At 46.2% G+C, this 21,787-nt stretch overlaps 2 protein-coding genes across 8 annotated transcripts; both read right to left on the bottom strand.

Moving 5' to 3' along the window:
* Positions 1-2,335: 2,335 nt before the first annotated feature.
* On the bottom strand, positions 2,336-3,180 carry LOC121592320 (chaperone protein DnaJ 2-like). The gene is made up of 3 exons (XM_041913719.1): positions 3,113-3,180; positions 2,541-3,046; positions 2,336-2,430 (listed from the first exon to the last, which is right to left on the bottom strand). The coding sequence occupies exons 1-3, from the start codon at positions 3,178-3,180 to the stop codon at positions 2,336-2,338; spliced, it is 669 nt and encodes a 222-aa protein (XP_041769653.1).
* A 455-nt stretch (positions 3,181-3,635) lies between these two features.
* Positions 3,636-21,158, bottom strand: LOC121594085 (hornerin-like). 7 transcript variants are annotated; one of them, XM_041917013.1, is made up of 6 exons: positions 20,832-21,158; positions 17,709-19,361; positions 14,578-14,798; positions 9,746-9,844; positions 8,428-8,607; positions 3,636-8,256 (listed from the first exon to the last, which is right to left on the bottom strand). In XM_041917013.1, exons 2-6 carry the CDS (start codon positions 18,751-18,753, stop codon positions 7,744-7,746), a joined length of 2,058 nt encoding a protein of 685 aa, XP_041772947.1. In that variant the 5' UTR covers positions 18,754-19,361; positions 20,832-21,158; the 3' UTR covers positions 3,636-7,743. The 7 variants fall into 7 exon arrangements, with proteins under 7 accessions (XP_041772947.1, XP_041772951.1, XP_041772952.1 ...); XM_041917017.1 differs by having other exon boundaries at positions 14,578-14,795; XM_041917018.1 differs by having other exon boundaries at positions 14,578-14,789.
* Between the last annotated feature and the right edge of the window lie 629 nt (positions 21,159-21,787).

The following is a 21,787-nucleotide window of genomic DNA, read 5'->3' as shown; positions in this document are numbered from 1 at the left end:
CTCGAATGCTTCGAAAATGAACGGAAAGCTATCTTAATGTATCCGTGAAAAACGAGATTACATGTAAACTTATTTCCGATTCACATTTCGGATGTTCGAGGCAGCCAAACACATATCAGCAGAGCCTTTGGAACAACAAGTATTACATAGGATAATAAGCTTACCATACTTATCTAGAACTAAAAACTCAGCGAATCACCTGATTTGCCGTTGGATTTAGAGCCACAAACCCTTTAACATTTTCTTAAACGCTTTAATATGACAAACGGTACAAGCCGTCAATTACGCCGAAACGTTGGTTGAAGTACGCGACCAGATAGTACATAAGAACATGAACAAATTTGGTTTCAAAGGCATCTGGAAAACCTTCTACAATTCCTCGAACCAAGCTAAGTCCGTTAATCAGTATCTTCCTCTTCTTCTTTGGCACAATAAGTCGTTCTCAGCCAGTATTGGCTTTCAGTGACTTATTGATTACCGATAGCAGGATAGTCAGTCCTGTGTATGGGGGCACGGTCTATTCGGGACTTGAACCCATGACGGGCATGTTGTTACGTCGTACGACTTGACGACTGTACCATCAAACCGGCCCAACCGGTCTTTCTACAGCCTGAAAAATCAGTTCATCTCAAAGAACCTGTCGCGACCGACGAAGCTGGGACTATATAGTACCTATATAGTACCGGTACTCACATACACCTCTGAGACATGGGCACTGTCCAAATCTGACAAAACCCTCTTAGCCGCGTTCGAGAGGAAGATGCTCAGAAGGATACTTGGCCCCGTATGTGTGTAAGGACAATGGAGGAGCCGCTATAATGACGAGATATACGAGATGTACGGCGACCTCACTGTCGTGCAGCGTATCAAGCTCGCCGGGCTCCGGTGGACTGGCCATGCTGTAAGCATGGAAACGGACGACCCAGCGCGTAAAGTCTTTTTAGTCCGTCCACAAGGACAGAAGATGGTAAGCCCAAATTGAGGTGGCAAGATGGCGTGCAGGCGTCTGCCATTAAGGCCGGGATAACGGACTGGCAGACGAAGGCGCGAGATCGCGAGCGGTTTCGGACACTCCTGAGGGAGGCCAAGATCGCAAAATGGTTGTACCGGCGGATAAGTAAGTAAGTAAAGCCTAGGATGGCGAATTCTCACAATATTACAGCACTCTTATCAGTTTGCCTTTGAATACGTGCGATTTCGTTGCCCTGGCGTGCTCAACTCGAATGAAATAAAATTTCTGATAGTCATTGGCCACCACTCAACAAACGAAGAACAATGAAGCAGACCGCTGATTAATCTATTTTCGTGTCACTGTAGGTCTAAAAATACTATTCACGTAAAATCCACCTCCGCTTAATTATCGTGCGACTTTCCACACTTCTGCGCAATCTGCGTGCGTGACTGGGCTCGGTCGGTGTCCAACGTAAAGAAATGCGTTCCCTGCGTGCCGTGTTCTGGCAACCCAATTTGCGTTGTTTGTGTTACGGTTCGATTGGTGCTGTGCGTTTATTTTGCCTCGATTAATCAAGAGTGAAGTGCAATAAGATCAATAATTGTGCAATCATTGCCGTTTGGTTCATGTTTGTGCTTATACGTAACGATACGTAGCGCTGCGTAACGCTAGGTAACACAAGGATCGCTGGCTACTCTAGCGGTGGGTGCTCGAACCATAAGGAAATGGTCTGTGTCGCTTTTTCTAGAGCGAAATTGAATGTGAGAATGTATATGTGAGAAAGTATGTGTGAGTAAAGTATTCATCATGAATGGATGAGCATGAATTAATCGTAAGACGAGGGGGTGAGTGAGTGTAAAAGCTTATTTTTATTTCGTCATGCGGTCAAACATATAATGGTCCCTCCGTCACACCGTAGCAAGGACTGACACGCGGGACGTTACGCCAAATGTAATAGTGGAAATTAAGGAAAATAAAATAGAATGAGAATGTGTATTTGCAAGACAATGCAGGACGGGTGTGGGTCGTCAATTCGTAAGACTTAACAACATGCCCGTCATGGGCTCAAGCCCCAAATCGACCGCTATACGTAGGACTGACTGTCCTTTAATGGGGGGGGGGGGGGGGGGGTTAACTCATAAGTAACTGAAAACCAAGGCCACAAGTAGTGGTACAGGCAGGCCTTGACCGACAACGGTTGTTGAGCCAAAAGAAGAAGAAGGATAGGATTAATACGAATACCGTTTTTTTGGTATTCGTAAAAAGATATTCATAAAAATGCGATAAAATTTCAGGACTTTTAAGGAAGCTAGGGGCCCCAATTCTATCCTCTGCTTAGGGCCCCTAGCCTCTGGGTGTGGGATGAATAATGGTCTGGATTTTTTACGCATCTTCGTTCTGCTCTGGTGCGTTCTCTATCTGACGGATCATGTTGGTGGTTGCGTCCCGCAGACTAGTCGGTACACGTGGAACAATAACTGCAAAACAAAGGAAAAAAAAACACTTTATCAAGAGGAAAACTTACACACGAGAAGCTTACCATAAAACATTATCACCAGCCTGCCACGGCCGTTGGGCGTCCTCAAACCTTGCCCATCGATCGTCTTCACCAGCGGCAAGTTAAACGGATAGGGTTCGTTCACGTTAACGTAGAGTTTGATACCATCCATGCCCGTCACTTCCACCGTGCCGCCCAGCAGGGCCACAGACAGTGGCAAAGCACAGGAGCTGATGAGATTATCACCCAGAGCTCTGAACACCGGATGCACGTTTTGCCGAAGCACCACCCACACGTCACCCCGCTGCGCATCCACTTGATGACCCATTTCCTCCAGGAAGATCATTTGGCCATCGCGCATGTGGGGTGTGAATTCAATCGATATCATTTGGTGGATGGTATTCGTCCTACCCCCAACAGTTACCATCCGCTGGAAGATGATATCTCGCCGTGTGCCCCACAAAAGTTCCTCCACCTCGAGAGGAACATCCACATAAAAGGAAAGCGCATGCTTCGTCAGCAGCTGCGTCGGCGGCGCATACGACTCGGCAAGAAACGCGTTCGATACCGTGCGATCATTTCCAGATGGATTAAAACTGCACAACAAAGGCTCTTGATATAATAAAAATGCTATCAAGGTAAATTTACATCAACACACTTACCCCACGACATTGACCACAGATTTTGGAAGCTCCTGACGCTTAGCAAACTTAGACTGCACTTGTCCCATTTTTCTTCTAGATTATGCAAATGGAAACACTCTTCTCGATGAAGACTCTCGCAAACACTGCGAAATTAGTTTAAGGTGGTATGTTTGGAAAACACAAGGTGGAAATGCGAAAAACACGTTTTTAATAGGGATTGATTTGTTTTCATTATTCTACGTCAACCAGGGGTCAACCTCATATGACATGAACGGAAAAACGGCGCTGACAGCTTAAACAATGCGCGAAATTCAAAATTAGATTTTTTATGTTGACGTTTATGATTAACACCTTTTGATAAGAACTTCGCTGGTGCTGCAAAAATAAGTGGAAAAAAAGGACAAACAAAAGTTCAACAAGAACTCAGTGTTGCACAAAAAATATTTATTAAACTCGTCAATTAACTAGATTTTGATTGAATGGTTTTGTTTAATATATTTTGTTGTTGTGGCGATTTTCCATGCTGTTTTGTTCGTTATCGCTCTCTCTCTCTCTCTCTCTCTCTCTCTCTCTCTCTGTCTCCCTCTCTCTCTCTTTTTTTACCCCTGTTTCATGGTGCCATACCTACGCTGCTTTTCATGAAATTGGTTAGCTTTGAACTTGTTTGTTTGTCTAACACCAGGCGCACCCTTGCGCGCTTTCACATCAATAATAATAATTATGGTTGCGCGTGTGTGTCCCCCTTCGCTAACCGGCCCGCAGATCCGGGAAGGCGGGAAACAGTACCTACCTACCCACTTAAAGTTTAATTTTAAAAACCACCCGCCCCCTCGAGCGTTACGGTGCGGCTCGATTTTTGTTCTTCTTCATTAAAACACAACATAATAAATGCTTTCTCCCCCCGGGGATTATGTGTGCTTTTTCAATGCTGCCAGCTTTTCCCCCTCCCAGTTTTGGCATCTTTCTCGCGATCATCCTTTTTACTAATATATTTATCCTACTCTTTAAGAGGAGTTAGTTAAGGAGGTGTTCCATCAAGGGAACGGGCATGGGAGCAGCTTGGTATAAGAACTTTAATTTTGTTGTTGTTGTGTTAGTGTTTGGCGCACATCCGCAATTACGTTTTAATTTGTGTTACCATTGTCGTGAGTAAATTCTTCTTGGCCTTATGTTCCTTTCACACGCATAATTTTATATGTTAATGTTCAAAAACTGTATTAATATTTTATACCTGTTTGTTTTGTTTTCTTTACTTACAAATGCACACACATTTCGAGAACATTCAGTTTTTGATTTAACCTCCCTCACGACCCATAGTTTAGGGAGCTCTTTAAAAAAAAATGAAATAAAAAACAACACAATACAAAAAGCTCTTTTTATTGAACGTTTCTGGTTTTTTTTGTTAGATTTTATGAAATTCACTGCCCTAAGGTAAATCGTACCCAAACCACGTCAGACGTAACGTTGCAATTAAATCTATAACCTTCTTAGACATATGAGATTTGGTTTTGTTTTTAGCTTTTACCAGATTCGTTCGTGCTGATTATCTTCCCCTGTGTGTAGAGTGTGTGTGGGTGTGGTTACCAAACTCCACCAAACTATCGCGCTTCTGTTTAAAAACATTCAAAAAATCTTCTAATGTATACAAATTTGCCTTTGGTATCATGTGTATGTGTCGCTTTTCTAAATAAAATGGAGTGGAAAATTCACGAAGTTCCAAGAACCCGAAACCGGAGGGCTTTGTTTTTTTGTTTTTGCTTTTTTGTGTTGCAAGCTTTCCTTTGCTTTCGTTGGGTGGGAGATAAGGTGGTAAGGGAATGTAACAAACCATAAAAGTAAACGTAAAAATATCGAAAACCCTAAACCCAAAACTAGAGGCCGCATTTGCGCGCACTACATGCTGCTTTTGTATAAAGACGTAAGTTGACTTTTCAGTAAGGCACCGTTAGATTCTTTGTTTGTCTTTAATTTTGGGATATTTTTGAGTATGTGTGTATGTGTGTGTATGTTCAGAGCACACACAGGGTTCTGCAAAACGGTTCCCGCGGCTCTAAAGGAAATGATACGCGAGCCTCACTGATATTCTACTTCAATCTGAATGTGGCAAGGGAAGCCAACCGTAGGGAAGTAGATGTAGACCGGTGGAAGAAATCTCTAAAACAGTTTAAGTTTCTGTAAACTCCACGTAACGAAGCATGGTGTTGGGTGTGTATGTGTATGTTTTTCATTTGTGTTAAAATGCTATCGTTTTTCCGGACGTTCTCGAGTTAAGCCCTTTCTTTGGGACCGCTAAATGGAATGTTGTGGATGTCTAGTTTTCAATGCAGCTTTGGAGCTTCTCCATTTTTGTTTCGCCTTTACTACACGGATTGGTTGGTTGATTATAATTGTTGTGCAATCGGAGCCTCGTTATCGCACAAACAAGAGATAGGGAGAGAGAGAGAGAGAGAGAGAGAGAGAGAGAAATGTGCACGCTTTACTCCTGACTGGAACACCTGATCCGAATTGGCTAGTCAGAAAAAAGTGGGAGCGGTTTAATGGCACCGTATGCGCTACATGCACCTGTTGCTTACGGACCACACTTGCACGGTGAAGTTGGCTAAGCATAGCGCGCGTTGGAATGTGTCGGGTTTGTGACGGATGTGCTCTAACGCATGTTATGTACAAAACACGTAACGATGTTGATGCTAGTAGGTTGAACATCGCTCTTACATAGGTATATAGGTAATATGTCTAATGCATGAACTTTAACTAACTTTGGCTTTGCATCATTTCACTCTGCAGTTTCCTTTTTCCATCTTGTTTTAAATCGATCTAGGCTAACGGGGTAAATATGCCAACGGTGGTGTAGTTTATCGTTGTTTAAACAAGTATATAATTATTTTAAAAAGAGTAATAAAACTATATACATAGAGTAGCATATATCTAAAACATGTTTTAGATGAGTTTTAGAAGAACCACATGATGACACTTTTCTAATCGTTAGTGCAAAATTGCACCATGAAAGTTTGCTTCACGAAAGGAAGGATTTGGGAAACGTTGTACAAATTATCAGGAAAATGGAACTAGCAATAGAACGTTTGCTACTTTAGTAGAAAAAATAAAAGATTTAACATTTTTAAAGATAGCTACGGAAAGCTTAACGTACTCAGCGCTATCGCAGACTTTTACTGGGCATCGTAGTTCGAGTATAATAAGCAATACTTCATAGGTAATTGCATACTTACTATTTGAGCTAACTATTCACAAAGCGTCACTGTTTACATCATATCCAATTCGTGTGCGATTTTTTCAGTGAAGCATCGTTTTTTCGCATAGTTCATCATGCTTTTAGAGCATCAATTACAGTACTGTTTTGTGTTAAAGTTTCATTTTTAAATTATCCTCAATAAATCATCAGCCAGAATGGTGTCAAGACTTTCTACCAATTGTCGAATAAAGTGAAGTTGATCTCCAATACAGCTTCAACGCGATGGATTGTTGAACATTTTCGTCGTTTTCCATATATATTTGTCTAAATATAAGTACGACAAGAAGTAAAGACGCTTTAAAAAAAAAAGAACTTATACAATGTCTTTCTAAACTGTATGTCCCTTGGAGATACATTCTAAATAGACTTGACACCATATTGCATACGTAAGAAATAGTTGGATAGGATACAAATAGAGGTGCTTTTCGATAAGTTAGCTCAAATGTAAGTATGCAATGTGTATTATTCTCTAAAACCTGGCCGCCATGTTTGCGTAGAACGTAACACCAAGTAGAAGAAAAAAGTATTATTTTCGAGCTATAATGCCAAACATGTGCTTCTGTTTACGCTGAGTACATTAAAGTTGTCGTAGTATTGTTGATAAATGTTTAGCTTCATTTTTTGCTGATCTAATTGTAAGAGTTGCAGAGGTCGCTACCTATCTTACACCAGTTTCTTGTAGGTTTGAATTATTCTCCTTCACATATGATAGTCAAACCATGAAATGCAAAACACGGTTCAATTATCCACTATCGATGAGAAAAATTGGATCAAGTGATTAAAATCGAACTTTTTCTGATTCAGTAACAAGAAATCAATTTAGGTGCCTTTTTTCTGCTAACAATCAATACTATTGCACCGACATATACTGATACAGTAAGAAACCAACCAATATGGACATGTTCTCGTTTTCTTTTTCAATAAAATTGAAGAAGTAGTGTCAAAAATAAGACTTTGCTTACATGAAACGAAAAGCAAGCTGGAATGATAGTGTTACATTTTTGTAAATAAGTAATCTTTTCAGCCTTTTTTGGATACTTTTGACCGTAAATTGATGTAATCGACACCTTAAGGAAGGTCAGAGAACACTGCATACTGGGTTCACCACAACCACTATTGACACGTTTACCCTAGCGCCTCCAACATGAATCAATTTGAGATCTATTTTACATGACACTTCTGCTCTGCCCGCGGCTCCATTGCTACCGTTGCAGAATATCATTTTGTTTTGCATTTTCGCCTCTTGGCGAGCTTCGTTTTGCCTTTGGCATTAAAACAACTGTTTGGATTACAGCTACAAGGTTTGTGGGAGTATTTCCAGCTTTCCTCAAATAGTTCCGTTGGACGTTCCGTTATGCTGAGCTCGAGGTCCCAATCATCTAGCTTCGCCAACTAGAGTTTAGTTCACAAACTCGTTGCATGTCATTTCGCTGAAATAGTTTCCCAGCGGCGAGTCGACGGCATGGTCGGAGTAGGATGACGATTCGTAGTACGACGGATGAAAGTGGCTGGCACTGATCGGCAGACCGTACCCGGTGGTGCCCGGTGTGCTGTCGTACGCGTCCACCGGTGGAGCCGCTCCGTGCGCCTCCCAGGGCTGTGGGCTTAGCGTATCCACGTCGGATTCGTACGCATTGAGCGATTCCATGACGAGTTGCTGCATGGTGGTTGTGCCGTGCTGTGATTGATGAGCCACACCCGACTGCTGGTGCCCCTGCTGTTGCTGCTGCTGCTGATGTTGGCCGGACTGGTGATGTTGTTCTTGTTGCAGCTGGAGCGGATGGTGATGAGCCGGTGGCGTCGGTGGACTGTGGTTCGCTGACGTTGGACTGCTGTTGAAGAACACCTCCGAGAACTTACCGATCTCGGTGGAACCGAACGCTTGCTGGAAGCCCGGCAGCGGAGTTACGTGCTAAAAACGATCGAAAAAAACGGAGTAATTAGTGTCATGGGCCATGAAACCACTTCAGTTACTGAAAGTATTTTGGGTTTTCAGGTGCAGGGGGGAATGGCTGAGAATTAAAATCGATTTACGGTTACAAAAAGTAACGCAGCGCGCCATTCACCCAACCCACGGTCGTACCTTGATTTCTACCGGTGGCGTCACCGTGGTGGCACTGTTGTTCGTTTGCTTTTCCCTACTTTCGGCGGACGTTGATTTCGTTTCCTTCGACTGCTTGCTGGTCTGCTTTTTCGTGCGTCTCGTTGGGCCGGCAGTTCGGCTGGGGGACGCCGCGGTGCCACCTTCCAATTCGTTGGTTTCCTGCGGCAGGAAGTGAAATTATTTTCAGTGAGTGTGTGGGCAACATGTAGGCATGGAGCATTTTTTTTTAAATTTAGGATTTTTAGAGAGAACAAATTGATTTCCGATTAGATTGCAGATATTGCCAAAAGCATTCGAATTCGAATTCGATGATGTCATTTCATTTCAAATTTCAGGTTCGTTGTTTTGAGTCCTTCAAGCAAAAGCAATCTGTCCATAGATACTGTTATGGTTATAACGTTATGATTGATATGTTTATGAGAAAATATATAAAATTTTCAATCTACATTATTAAGTCTGTAGATGATTCTCTAATTTGTTAGTTTTATGTGGTACAATATGTTGTTGTTGATGTTGTTGTTGTATTATACAGGCCTTCGGTCGGGTTTCGTTCGCCCCTTATGCAGTTCAATATAATTGCTGTTATCATCTAATAGTCAAGTATGCTCCATATCGTGCATGCTAAATGTTGAATATTGGTTGATTTGGTTCATATTAAAATATATTTATTTAAAAACAGTTATGTCCGCATGTGGTATGGCGAGAAGTGAACAAGAACACACGCAAGATGTTTTTCAACAGCTGTTAATTTTTTTTTATTTCAAAATGAAATTTTAGTTTCAATCCATGATTTTTTAACACATAACAAAAAAATGTCAAACAAAATCCAGCTTGAGTCGTGTTGAAAATCATGCTGTAGAAAATTATTATGTTGGAAATGAAATGTCAAATTGATGTGGAACAGCATTTTGCATGCGGCCAATAACAATGTTTGCATTCGAAACTGACTTGGAAAACAACCCTGTTTGAAGTAATAAGTAACTAAAAAGTTTGAGTTGAAGTAATACGTATCTAATAGAGAGTAGCGTGGTAAGTGTGTTCGATGAATTTTAGTAAAAACATGTATATTTCCAATTCTTGGCACGTGTTTTGTTGTTGCCAAAGTGTCTACCTTTTTGCTGTTGTTTGTGTTCGGAAGGGATCATACCATTGTGCAATCAGGCAATACACTATTACTAATGTTTGTTAGATACAATTTCTTGTAATGTCCATTAGTTAAATTATATTTTGTCTAATTATTTCTTCCGAATCAAAACACAGTAAATCATGCAAGTTTGTCCCTGGTGACAATGAATACCTTTCTACTGTTGTTTCCATCTCTGCCTTTCAATCCATTGGCGGTTGAGTATTTTCGCATTCGTCCAGGAAATTGATCCTCTTCGGGCCAGCACAAATTCTAAAAGAACATAAAAAAACAGCATAAGTATAAAGCTCCGTTTCGCATGTAAAGCGGCAAGCAAACCGCAAAGCAGAGAATGGGTGCGGGATTAGATTAAGCAATTCCACACTACACAAGCTGATTAGTATGTAAATATTGCCTTTCTTTCTCGTCATAAAGCACGCGGTATGTAAGTGGCATCGTTTCGATGCATTTGTTTGAGAGAACGGGACTCTCTCCGTTCTCTCTTGGAGTGTTTTGCTCTCTAGGCATGTGCCGCGCAATTGTAGAAGCAACAAGTGTCGTTCCATTTTTGTATACAAACAAGATATGTAGCACCTGAAGGGATGATACATAAGCGGCAATGCACCACATAGAAACCCGGGAGCAGTGTGAGCGTTCTCATTCAGCTACTGGAGTTTGTTTGTTTTAGAAATGCTCTCAGCGGCGCTGGTGCTTCTCTCTCTCTCTCTCTCTCTCTCTCTCTCTCTCTCTCTCTCTCGTAAGTTTTCCCTTAACATAGTTGTGCACTGGTGGCGCGCGTTTTTTCGGCTTTTCCCGAACAGCGTTCGAACAGTCGGTTACCCCGAAACGTATTCGTTTTCGCTTTGTTGCAGGGGTTTTCGGTTGGTTGCACATGTTCCTGTTGGGTATTTTGGTTAGCCTGATCTATTGGTTTGACTTTTAAGAGGAAGATATCTGCTGGTTTTTTGTTTCGAGTGTTCGTGTACTATAAAACCTACAATAAATACAATACACTTCAATAGAGTGTTCAATCAATTTCATATTCAGCTAAGATGTTGCTTCAGTCGAAGAGGTGTTTAATTTGCATTGATTATTTTCGTTTTATGTTTAAAACATAAAACATAAAAGCAATTGCAAACAGTTTAATTCTCTTACTATGTTAAACTGTGTTAAAATAACAGCGCAATACATTCGACAATCTTTTTGCTGCCATGCACACACCTAGACGACTCGTGCTGCTTGAGGCTTAGACGATCGATGAAATTATCCTACCACGCAAACGGCGGGAGTGTTGGGTCGATTACAGGCGCCCAGAATTTACCCCTTTTCTGAGTAACAGCACACATTTTCGCCCCCAAAAGTGGCGCCTTTCTTGGCGCGCTCGAATCGATCGAGTCAATGCTTTCTTTCCCTCTGTTCGGTTCCGACACTGGGAGGCAGCGGCAAACGTCAAGGATACGCTGCCGTCCATCCCGACGGTGAGGAATTGCATGTAAAACTTAACCAAAAGGGCGATCCAATGGAGCGCGGGGATACACAACGCGTGTGCGGTACAAAGGCCTAGGCTAGGCCGCAATGTGTGTGTGTGTGTGGGCAGAGACGGCAGAACGCCAAAAACCTACGCACGAACACACCACACCCCGTCATTATCTCTCCTCAACCAGCCCCCCCGGGCAACGCAGTGACTTGGACTGCGTTGGCTCGATCGATCTGGCACGGGAGAAAAAAAAAAACCTTGCAAGCGAGAAGTCGCCCACCGTGGTCGGTTGCGTTGGCGCGCGATGGATCGATCCGTTCCGTCCGGTTTGGTGGTGGTGGTGGCGCTCGCTGGTCATGGAATTGGAAGGCGATTACTGCACGAGCAGCCTCGGCAGCCCGGGAGCATTTGGCTGGAAACGGCTGGAAACCCAAAACCGTACTGCGGAAAAGCCAGCACGCTGTACCAACACCACCAAAACACGCCCGCCCCCGGGGGTGTCGCTGGGAGGCAAAAAAGGACAACATTTCGCGACATACCCCCCCTCCCCCCACCCCTTACCCCATCATTCCGGGGATGGTGGGGCCTACCGCTGCGTGTACCGGCGGCGACGGCTGCAAACTGGAAGCAAACTGGTTTGGCCCATTTTTACTGCGCAGGATCGATAATGATTCGCCGAACCGATCCGACGACGACGACCACGAAGACGACAGGCGGCAAGGAGGACAACATTCACAGCAGGAAACAGCAGGGCTGTGTGCAAGTGGCATGAGCGATATGCTGTGTGTGTGTGTTTGTGAAGAAAGGAAACAGGATCGATCGGTGCAGGAACTGTGGACAGATAAGGGCGAAACGCGTGGACGCCGGGCAGGCGATAACAAGGATTTTCCCGCTTTCACCCATCGGAATCTCAGTAGAAATTGGAGAGAAAGAGCAAGAGCATGAGAGCACTCCTGCGGGTATGTGTGTGTGTGAGTGTCGTCCCGGTGCGATGGTGTGTGTGTCCCGTTGCCATGGAAGCTTTGCCGGTTGTACCTTCTTCCACCCGTGTTTTCTTTGCTTTTAGCGCTTCGAATACAAAATACCGCGCGAAGCTGCGTCGTTGTACATAAGCAATGCACTTCCGGTTGTTTGGGAGGGAAGGCGCAGGGACGACACTCCCGTTGCCAGCACGTTGCACATACCTGTACATATACATTGTGCATAATGTGTGCACTTTTTCTCCCCCGTTCCATACGCAGGTTTACATTTGCAGTGGGAAATAACGCTTCCATCGGTGGTGTGCAGCCTCTAGTGCCCTGTCCGGAATTGTAAGAAGCTCCCGATGCGTTACAAAAAAAGAATCCCTCTTTCCCGGGAACGAGTTAAAGCCCCATTCGATGAAGCACACTTCATTTGTTTGGCGCTCCCAACCCGACCGACCCGGCGAGGAATTGTGCTCGTGGCGTTTAATCGATCATGTGCCGTTTGTTCGAATATCGATCAGCGGCAATTGGGGAATGGGGCAAACACGGACGCGTCGCCAGTAGTCACTGGGCATCACGCGAACACAGTGTTGCAACTGTTTGTGTGTGTGTGTGTTGAAGGTGTGCTGGTTTCGGGCAAATCAACCGTAATATTTTAATCAACGCTCGAGGAGCTAAGGGATGGCGGAGCGGGTGGATTCCAGCTCAATTATCAACGCGCGAGTTCTGTAGCGCATGCAGTGAAAAGGATATGTTTGGCACAGTATTTTGTGGTAAACTCTGCTTCAAAATTTTTGAGTAAAATTGAATGTTTGAAATTAATTTAAATGATAAGTAAAACGAGAGTTCGTTATAATCAAAAAAAAAAAATTATATAGGAAAAATTAGATTATTATTCAAATGTTGGAGTATTGAACTAAAATAACAAACTATGTTATTATGATATTAATTAAAATGCTAGTTTTTTTAAACAAAAGCATATACATTGAAATGCTGTAATGCACGCTTTCTAGTTTAGGTTAAAACAATTGGTTTGCAGCCAAAAAGGTGCGTTAAAAAAAGGCAAAAATTAATAAATAAATTGGTGCCTGGAATAATTTAACGGCAACGACTAATTATACAGCAATAGGCCAGCAACTGATTCGTTCGTTCATGACACAAACATAGATTTAACGTGATTCTTTAAATGCAACACAAAATGTTACTAAAAGATTCGAGCGATTGCGATTATTTTCAATTTTGGGAAGATTGTCTAGAGAAAATTGCAGGTAGAAAACCTAAAAAATAAACACGAAATACCACCACAATCCGCTTGATCCGGATTAGTCACTACCCAAAACTAAGTGGCTGCGTGGGTCAAGATCGCTAGAGGCGGCCGATAAGATTCTTTTCAATCTTCATGTGGTTAACAGTATTTCAATCCAACCTTTCCTCAAATTTCCCTTGTCGTGACTTACATGCGTGTGAGACCGAGTATGACCTCAGCCCTTGCTCTTGCCGCCACTGATAAAGCGATAAATTGTGGCACTGAACGGTCTCTTTTGCAGCAAGTGAGATCAGGTCTTTTCGATTTTTGAAATCGAAGTATGTTGACTGTGCGCGTTGGTAATTGTTCGGGCAAAACGGTTTACTATTGAAATAACCCGCTTCGCTAAGCGACTTATAGTTTCTCGTCAAGCTCAGTGAACCTATCGAAATTTTCCTAAAACAAATCGTTCTGTTAACATGACGTAAACGATTTTAGGTGATTTTGAAGTGACACTCTTACGTTTTTATCATACCGTTAGTATATTTTGAATTCGTCCTCCGTAGGTTGGTCCGTTGATTTGTTGTGTAATTTTATTTCAAATGCTCGTCTGCTCGATCGATCTGCTCCGATAGACTTGGTTGTCATTTAAATAACAAATCAAATCTTTGAGCGAACAATCGATCAAAATGTCTGGCATGAAATAAAGTATGAAAATGGAACATGCTTGAATGTTTAAAAATGCATTATGTAAATGCGGTATTTTGCAGAGAAAGTTTCTAAAATAAAAATCAAGTTGTATGTAGTACGTGGTAAAACATGTGTATACACAAACACTAACACACACACACACCTAGAGAAACTCCCTAAGCGCAATGTATTCCCATCCGGTACATGCAACACTCGCTACACCCTTGGACAGGCAGCGACGTGCGACCACGGGACGGGAAAGGACCACGAAATGGCGCGCTGTGCAGACTTGTTGAAAATAAATCAATATTTGACAACGTTCGCTCGTCGTCCGCCGTTTTGGTGTGGAAGTAGTTCCGGGCGAGGCATAAAGCCACACCACTCTTTGCCGTGTTCACCATCCTCCGGGGGGGGGGGGGGGGGGATAAACAGTGCCCAGGCGGAAAAGCAAAGCAAAGCAAAGTGGGGAGCAACAACAAAAAAAGTTGTCCCGGAGGTAGAAAATAAAACTGCAAACACAAAGCGGAGCGCACTCACGACGCCACGCTACGAAACAATCTGCATCGCACGGTGCATATAGCAGGCAAAACTCGCCCCTGCCCACAACCCTCTAGTGCCATATACTTACTGTAAGTGCATCCAGCGATTTCATCCTTGTCGCACCGTTGCTCCCGCTGCTTAACCCGTTCACGGTTGCCGATGGGCTGCCGGACCGGCTGCCATGGCCACTGTCACCACCAGCTCCACCGCCGTTTCCATTGGCGGCACGCTGCAGCTTGCGCTCCTTGGGCTTTCGCATACGGGTGTCCTTTGTGCTGAGCGGGAACTCGGCTGCTGCTGCTGCTGCTGCTGGGCGTCCATACAAACACACACCGATGGGGTTGATGGTGATGATGGTGATGCAAGTAGCAGAGTAGATACAAAAGAAAAGAATGTTAGTAGGAGAAAAAAATCAAACATAACTGCTTCCATGAAAGTGTGTACGCAAAGAGCCCCGGCGAAGAAAAGCGAGGAGTGTTTCGACATTTCCGTTTGGGCGACCGTGGGGAGTGAGTGCGGTGATGGTGAAAATTCGTCTCGTCCCCATGACGGTGTGCCGTGTGTGTGTTTGTGTGTTAGTGTGAAAGGGTTCGCACCGTTTGATGGAATGGGTGCTAGGGTAACGTGGGACGTTGCTGCCTGACGACGCAGTATATAGGACGGGCAACCTTCACCTCCGTGGCTTTTTCGGAACCGTGCACCGTGGGCGGTGGTATCAGGTTTTTATACCACCACCATCCCCGCCCACCTCTTCGCACGGGGGTTGGGTGGTTGTGGGGGATACCTTTTGCCATGTGGAGGATGTATGTGGGCTTTGGGAATATAAGATGATGCTCACCAGCGCTGTACATAACAGAATGTGGCGATGATGGGGACGGGATGTCACCGATAGAAGAAAGCAAGCCCGGTTCGCCGAAGAGGCTGGGCATACAGTGTGAATCGATTCGTGTGTAATGGGGAGTTTTTTTGGAGCTGGAAAAAGAATATGTGCTCTTGGAATAACCTAGACTCGCCCGGGTTGATAGCGCTTTGCAGCAATGCAGCTGTACCAGCAAGTGATGGGTGAAGTTTGCAAAAATTCGCAGACTCCGAAAGTTTCGGCACCGACTTCGGAAAGTAGATCCGTCTAGCATTATCCGGAGTCGTCCGGAATCATCCGGATTCGTCTGGAGTCGTCCAGAGTCGTCCAGAGTTGTTCAGACTCGTCCGGAGTCGTTCAGAGTCGTCTGGAGAGGAAGTCGTCCGTAGTCAGAGTCGTTCGAAGTCGTCCGGGGTGAACCGGAGGCGCCCTTTATCGTCCGGAGCGGTGTCGGCTGTAGTCGGAGTCGTTCGAAGTCGTCCGTAGGCATCCAGAGGCGTCCCTCGGAGTCATTCAAAGTCTTCCGGAGTCAGTCGATGCATTGTTTCTATGGTTAGTCATTTCATACCCAACTCCGACTCCTGCTGACCGTTATTCTCAGAAAGAAAACTTTGTGTAAGAAGCGCACGAGCAGAGTGAAGAGGGGAAAAAACACTAAGAAATGAAATGACTCCGACTCCGGATGACTCCAGACGACTCCGAACGACTCTGACTTTGATTCCGAAAGACTCCGGCCGGCTCCGGAAGTCTTCAAATGACTTTGGTCGACTCGGGACAACGCCGGACGACTCCGGACAACACCGACTCTGGGTGGAAATAGTGGTCCCGATTATGCCAAAGTCGGAATCGGACTAACAATAGTCGGAGTCGTAGTCGTGGGTGCGCTTCAGAGAGCACACGACTAGTACCACCACAAAGTCCAGAAAGGCGCTTGTCGTCAATTTTTTGAATTGTCTTGTCTTGGAGCAGGAACATTTACTGTTTAATGCCCTACAGGGGTGTGTGAAGTTCCACGACCAACTACAACGTGCCTCAAACGTCCTACAAAGTGCCTCAATTCGTCACCTGTCGCATGTTTTGTTAACAAATTTAAAATACAGCTGGCAGCACTATTTATGATATTCTCGATAATCTTCATCTCATCGTGGAGCCCCTTCAACGCGCATCTTTGGGAATGCCATTGTCCGGGCCAGTCAAATCCGCAATCCGCTTGACCGGTCGGGACATGATAATCGAATTGCAGACCACCGCAACATTGTCCCGTTTTTGGCGCTAGTGCACGCCAGTGTTGTAGGGCTTCGGCTTTTTCTTCTCGCCCTCTAAACGACACATTGGCACAAGTTTCGACTCGTTTCGGGGTGACGCAGAATGTGCGAAAGAAAGGTGGAAAGCAAACGCACAGAAGCACAAACAACACCCCCTTGCTCAAAGCATAAACCGTCAAATTCTCGCCTGCTGCTGCCACTGCCGAGTGTTGGCGTGCTTCTATTGATTTTTGTCCCATGTTTCTCTCTCTCTCTATCTCTCCGTATCGAAAGTTCCCGGGTTGCGCGGTCGCTCGCTTGTCCAGTAGAAGCAGCAGCAGTAGCAGCAGCAGCCGTAGCCGTTTGCTGGTCTGGTCGCACTCAGATGCAAAACAAAAACAGGCTCCAGTCCGCCACCGCGCAAAGCTTCACACGCGCGCAATGTGTGGTGTGTAGCATGTGCCAAGCCTCTGATTAACTGAGGGCGCGTGGGGTGAGTGTGGTGGACTCTGGCGCTTATTTACTAAGGGTGCGAAATTTAGTACAGCACCATTACAGCAGGAGAAAGGCAGAACGAGCGAGAGAAAGATAACGAGAGAGAGCTAGGTGAATGCTATCGATCGGTTGTGACAGGATTCAATGCTGCTACGCGGTCTCACCAATACCACCGCACTGCAAAAGCAGAACCCATCGGTGGGATTTGGGTGGAAAACTCTTCCTATAAAACCCACGGAGAGAGAGTGACATGTGACGATGGAGGCGCATTGTTTTCGTTTTTTTATCGCTCTCATTTCCCTTGTCATGCTTTCCAACACACACACAGCACTATCTGAAAAGCGACTACTGGTTGCCATGCTAACGGAGTGTTTCTGTGTGTGTGTGCATGTTTTACATGGTGTGTTGTGTGTAAGAGAAAAATAAAGAGCAAAAGGAAATGCGAATTATCACATCACGGAGAGGGGGAGAAAACGCGGGCGATAAGGTATAAGCGGTGTGGTAGCACTCGGTAGCAGCAGCAAAATGGCTGCCCTCTCGCTCAAACTCACACACCGCTGCGGTGTGCGGTTGTGTGGGTAAACCAGATTCGCGATTGTTGGCGAGCGCGCGTGTACATACCTGTTGCTGCACCGAGAGCGAGTGCCGCTGCTGGTGTGGGTGTTGCGGTGGGTGTGCGGGAGGTAGCACCGCCGCTCGACTCCCGCTCGTCCCCGCCCGCTGGTGGATGCTGGTGGGGTGGACTATCCCCCGAGCTGTAGGAGGAACCGGGCAGCGTGTAATCGGTGCCCGGTGACCCATACCCGGACGAAGCAGTATTGGTGGTGGTGTTCGACGGTGGACCATCACCGACCATACTGCTGCCGCCGTTGCTGGTGTGGCTGTTACTGCTGCTGCTGCTGCCGCCTCCTCCACCACCCGTCGTCATCCCCCGTTCGTTGTGACTTCCTGGGAAGCTTTGGTGCGCTGGAAACTGCTGTTGCTGCTGCTGCTGTGGGTGCTGATGGTGTGATTTCCCCCCAGCAGGATGATCAGGATGCGCGCCGTTCCGGTACGGTGGCAGGTGAGTGTAGTTGGCGAAGCTCGAATACTGTTGCTGGTGTTGTTGTTCCCGCTGCCCGTGATAGGGGTACGGGTCGCGGGAACCACCGAACGGATGATGCTGCTGCTGGAGGCTGGAAGTGGCCCCATAATGGCGGCCCGCCGCCGCCGCCGCCGATGGGTACAGGTAGCCACCGTACATGGGCGAGGCCGCACCACCACCTGCCCGAGCGTACGGTGACTGTGATTGGTGGTAGTAGTGGCCGTTGTAGTGCCCCGGACCATAGTCCCGGTAGGCCGACGGGTGGTAGTTGCCATAGTAACCGCTGCCGTAGCCCGACGGTCCGTGATGCCCGTAGCCGCCGCCGTAGTACTTATCGTACCCATCGTACGGGGCGTGCGGCGAGGCGGCCCCATGGTAGCCGCCGCCCGGCAGCGGGGAAGATCGATAGCTAGTGCCGTACCGGGCGCCTCCACCACCGCCGCCGCCGCCGCCGCCGGCCAACGGGTACGGTGACGCACTGCGCAGCATGCTGGGCGCGTACGGGTAGCAGAAGTTGCCGTTCATCGCGTGCTGCCTGTAGTCTGCGTAGCTGGCAGTAGTAGTGCTGCTGCAACAATCCATCCCGCTCCTCCGGGAGTGAGCGGGAATGTTGTTTTCTTTTTTGTTTTTCTTCCCTTTTCTTCCTTTCCCTGCTGGCGCGACCCGCGACTCCTGGGGCCTATTTTGAGCCCAATCGCTTCCCCATACACACCCACACACTAAACCAATTATGCCACTATTTATAGGCAAACGGTGGCGCTTGCTAACCACCGCGTGAACCAGGGTTCGGGAGCTTTTCCTTGCATCGGCCGCTCATGAGGAGCGGGAAAGGGGAGCGAGGGTTTGGCGGCTTTGCGTGCGTGTGCGGTGTGCGAAGGGTGTGGTGGCGCCTTGGCGGCGCATCCGGGAAGCATGAATCGGGTGTGCGTGGCCTGTGCTGCTCGGTTTCGGTTGTCTTTTAGCTCAGACGGGAGACAACACACACAGACACACACGGGAAGGTTGTTACATGTTTATAATCACGGCTTGATTCTAACCACACCGCGGCTCGGGGGGGGCGGGGGGGGGGGGGGGGAACGGGTACCACACTCGGGCTCAACACTTGTCCAGCAATTTATCGTAGCACATGGTATCGTTTTTTTCTTGTGTGTCGTTTTATGCTGGATATACTAAATACACTTTCACCTTAGCTGGAATGGGAAACAAAACTTCAAATTACTTCACAAGGGTCACCGATCAGTTTGGGTCAATTTGTGTTTAATGCTTCGGGAGGGTTTTTTTCTGTCACTTTCTAACCCACACTCCCTTTTCGCACATGCATACACGGACACAAAAGATGCAAAATAAATCCCCCATGCACATGTTCTAGCAGTCATCCACTGTCCGGTGACGTAGGTTGATGAGTACACCCGTTCTGGTCAATTGTATGTTTAAAGGGCAACACACCTTGCCTCCTGGTGATAGTGACACCACGTTTTGCAGATTTGTTTCCACTCTCGATCCATGCATGGTTTCCACTTCTTATCATTGCAGTTGGTAGTTGCTTTTGCAGCCATTAAAGTCGCACATGACACAGCGCACATATGGCGCTGGCTAAACTTAGAACACAAGAACACACACACACACATACACACACACACACACACACTTACAAACACAACAATGAGTAAATCATTAACGATTATCGTACTCATTCGCGCACCACCGCAGGGACGCCTGCCGAAGCTACCCGTACTAAGCGAGCGGGTTTATGAATGATTTCCAAACCACGTACTGACCTTCTCATCAGTGACGGAGACGCCTAGTTGCGGTGCTGGAAAACTGGGGAATAGTACAGTTTTTCAAGCAAACACATACACACACTTACACAGACACTAACCCATCACCGTTCTTTCTCTCTCTCTCTCTTTCTCTCTCACTGAAGCTACGCGCTACCCGGTTAGGTTACTCACACTTGTGCACAGGACGGAAAACGGGAACCTTTTCCTCCGCGACCGGCCCCATTGGAAGGTTATCGATTGCGAAAAGGCGTCACAAGTGCCGAAGGGTGAAAAGGGAACGGGGCGGGTGTACTTTTTTCATTCATAATTGTGTGCTGTTCCTTCCAGCTCTTTCGCTCCGCTTTTGTGCAAATTTGTGATGCACTCCGCTTCCCCACACCCCGGGGGTGGGTCGCGCGTAGTCGGATCGAAGAAACGTCACTACATCGCGGCTAGTTGGCACGAATCGACTTGGGTAGTGGCGCGCAGAGTTGTCTTATTTATTAACTGATCTGTCGGGATTCTTTTTTCCTTTATCACGAAATAATTAATTCCTTTATCACACCCAAACTGGATGCACAAAACACTGCAGCAACATTGCTAAAGCACACCAAGGCACGGAAGGAGAAACGAACCACGAACTGCTGCGTGTGTGTGTGTGTGTGGGTGTGAGCTGAGCTCAAAGCTTATCAGACTGAAGAGAGAGAGAGAGAGAGAGAGCACGATGGTGCTGCGGGACGACACTCCGATAAGATGGAAAATAAATTTTCTTCCCGCCCCAGAGGATACTCCCCACGCAAACACATACACATACGCGCGAGCTTGCACTCACGCACGCACACATATGCAGCAAACGCAGCTTCGATGGTGTTTCTTGTTTGATGGACACACATACACAACCTGTTCTTGGACAATTCGGCACATTTTGCTCCACTGTTGCTGACAACTGACCACGAGTCCCAAACGCACTTCCCATTACCATTCAAAACGTTGTTACAATGCTAGAAAACACACAAAAAACAGAGCTCCGGGCACACTACCACTGTATAATATCTTTACTTCCTGCGTGCGACTCAAACGCAGCGAGATTCGTGCGTTTTTTTGCTCATCCTGGCACGCGGGTGCCCACCGGAAATGGTGACGTATCGTGGCGGCGAGCGCTTCTCAAGCTACGTGTGGTCTGTGGCACAGCGCCATACGAACTAAATCCGTATCCGATGTGCAAGCGCGCGAAACCAGAGCGAGCTGCAGTTATAAAGAGAGCGAGTGCGTTATTTTAAGAGCGGAGCGTGTGAGACAGGGCTCTTCAGCTGTGTTGTTGATGACTGGTGATAAAGAGAGAAAGGGTGTAAGCTGCTCAAATGCTCAAAAAACGTCCAAACGCGGGTTTTCGCCGTCCACGTTCAGAAAAAAAAACGAACCAACGAGACAAACCAGGCGTTACTTGCATGTGTACCCATGTAAGTTTGGAAGCTGCCGCGTCAATTTTAGAACCCGTAGTTTTGATTGTGCGTTGATGTTTGTAACAGAATCTGAAATTGCTATGATGCTATATTTTTATTGATTTATTTACAACCAAGCATCTCATCATGCATCACAAACGCTGCACGCCCTTTGCTGAGAACCCTACACGGCATACGTGTTTGTGCACATTATGCGTTATGTTTCCTTCCCCGCGGGTAAGAAAGCATTGCCACCTACCCAACCTCCCCATTACAGCGTCATCCAGCGGAAAATGGCAATCTGTCAGCACCCACGAGTCTCGAGGCACGGTTGTACGGTTTCTCGGGGATTTTTGTGTTTTTGTTTTCCAAAGCTCTGTCGCGCTCCAACCGCACAGCGCTGACCATGCCGCA

Source organism: Anopheles merus, chromosome 2L (assembly GCF_017562075.2).
Source record: "Anopheles merus strain MAF chromosome 2L, AmerM5.1, whole genome shotgun sequence".
In the NCBI taxonomy this organism is placed as follows: domain Eukaryota; kingdom Metazoa; phylum Arthropoda; class Insecta; order Diptera; family Culicidae; genus Anopheles; species Anopheles merus.
Note: the sequence above shows the minus strand (reverse complement) of the source record. Positions and strands in the feature narration are given on the sequence as shown.

Bases quoted from the DNA above. Each gene is read 5' to 3' on its own strand.
- LOC121592320 (XM_041913719.1), bottom strand. From the start codon at position 3,180: ATGGGACAAGTGCAGTCTAAGTTTGCTAAGCGTCAGGAGCTTCCAAAA. The intron at 3,047-3,112 runs GTAAGTGTGTTG...TTTGTTGTGCAG, and splicing joins TCTGTGGTCAATGTCGTGGG to TTTTAATCCATCTGGAAATG. The intron at 2,431-2,540 runs GTTTGAGGACGC...TTTGTTTTGCAG, and splicing joins GAAGACGATCGATGGGCAAG to TTATTGTTCCACGTGTACCG.
- LOC121594085 (XM_041917013.1), bottom strand. From the start codon at position 18,753: ATGGATTGTTGCAGCAGCACTACTACTGCCAGCTACGCAGACTACAGG. The intron at 9,845-14,577 runs GTAAGTATATGG...ATGTTCTTTTAG, and splicing joins AATCGCTGGATGCACTTACA to AATTTGTGCTGGCCCGAAGA. The intron at 8,608-9,745 runs GTATTCATTGTC...TTCCTGCCGCAG, and splicing joins ATGGAAACAACAGTAGAAAG to GAAACCAACGAATTGGAAGG.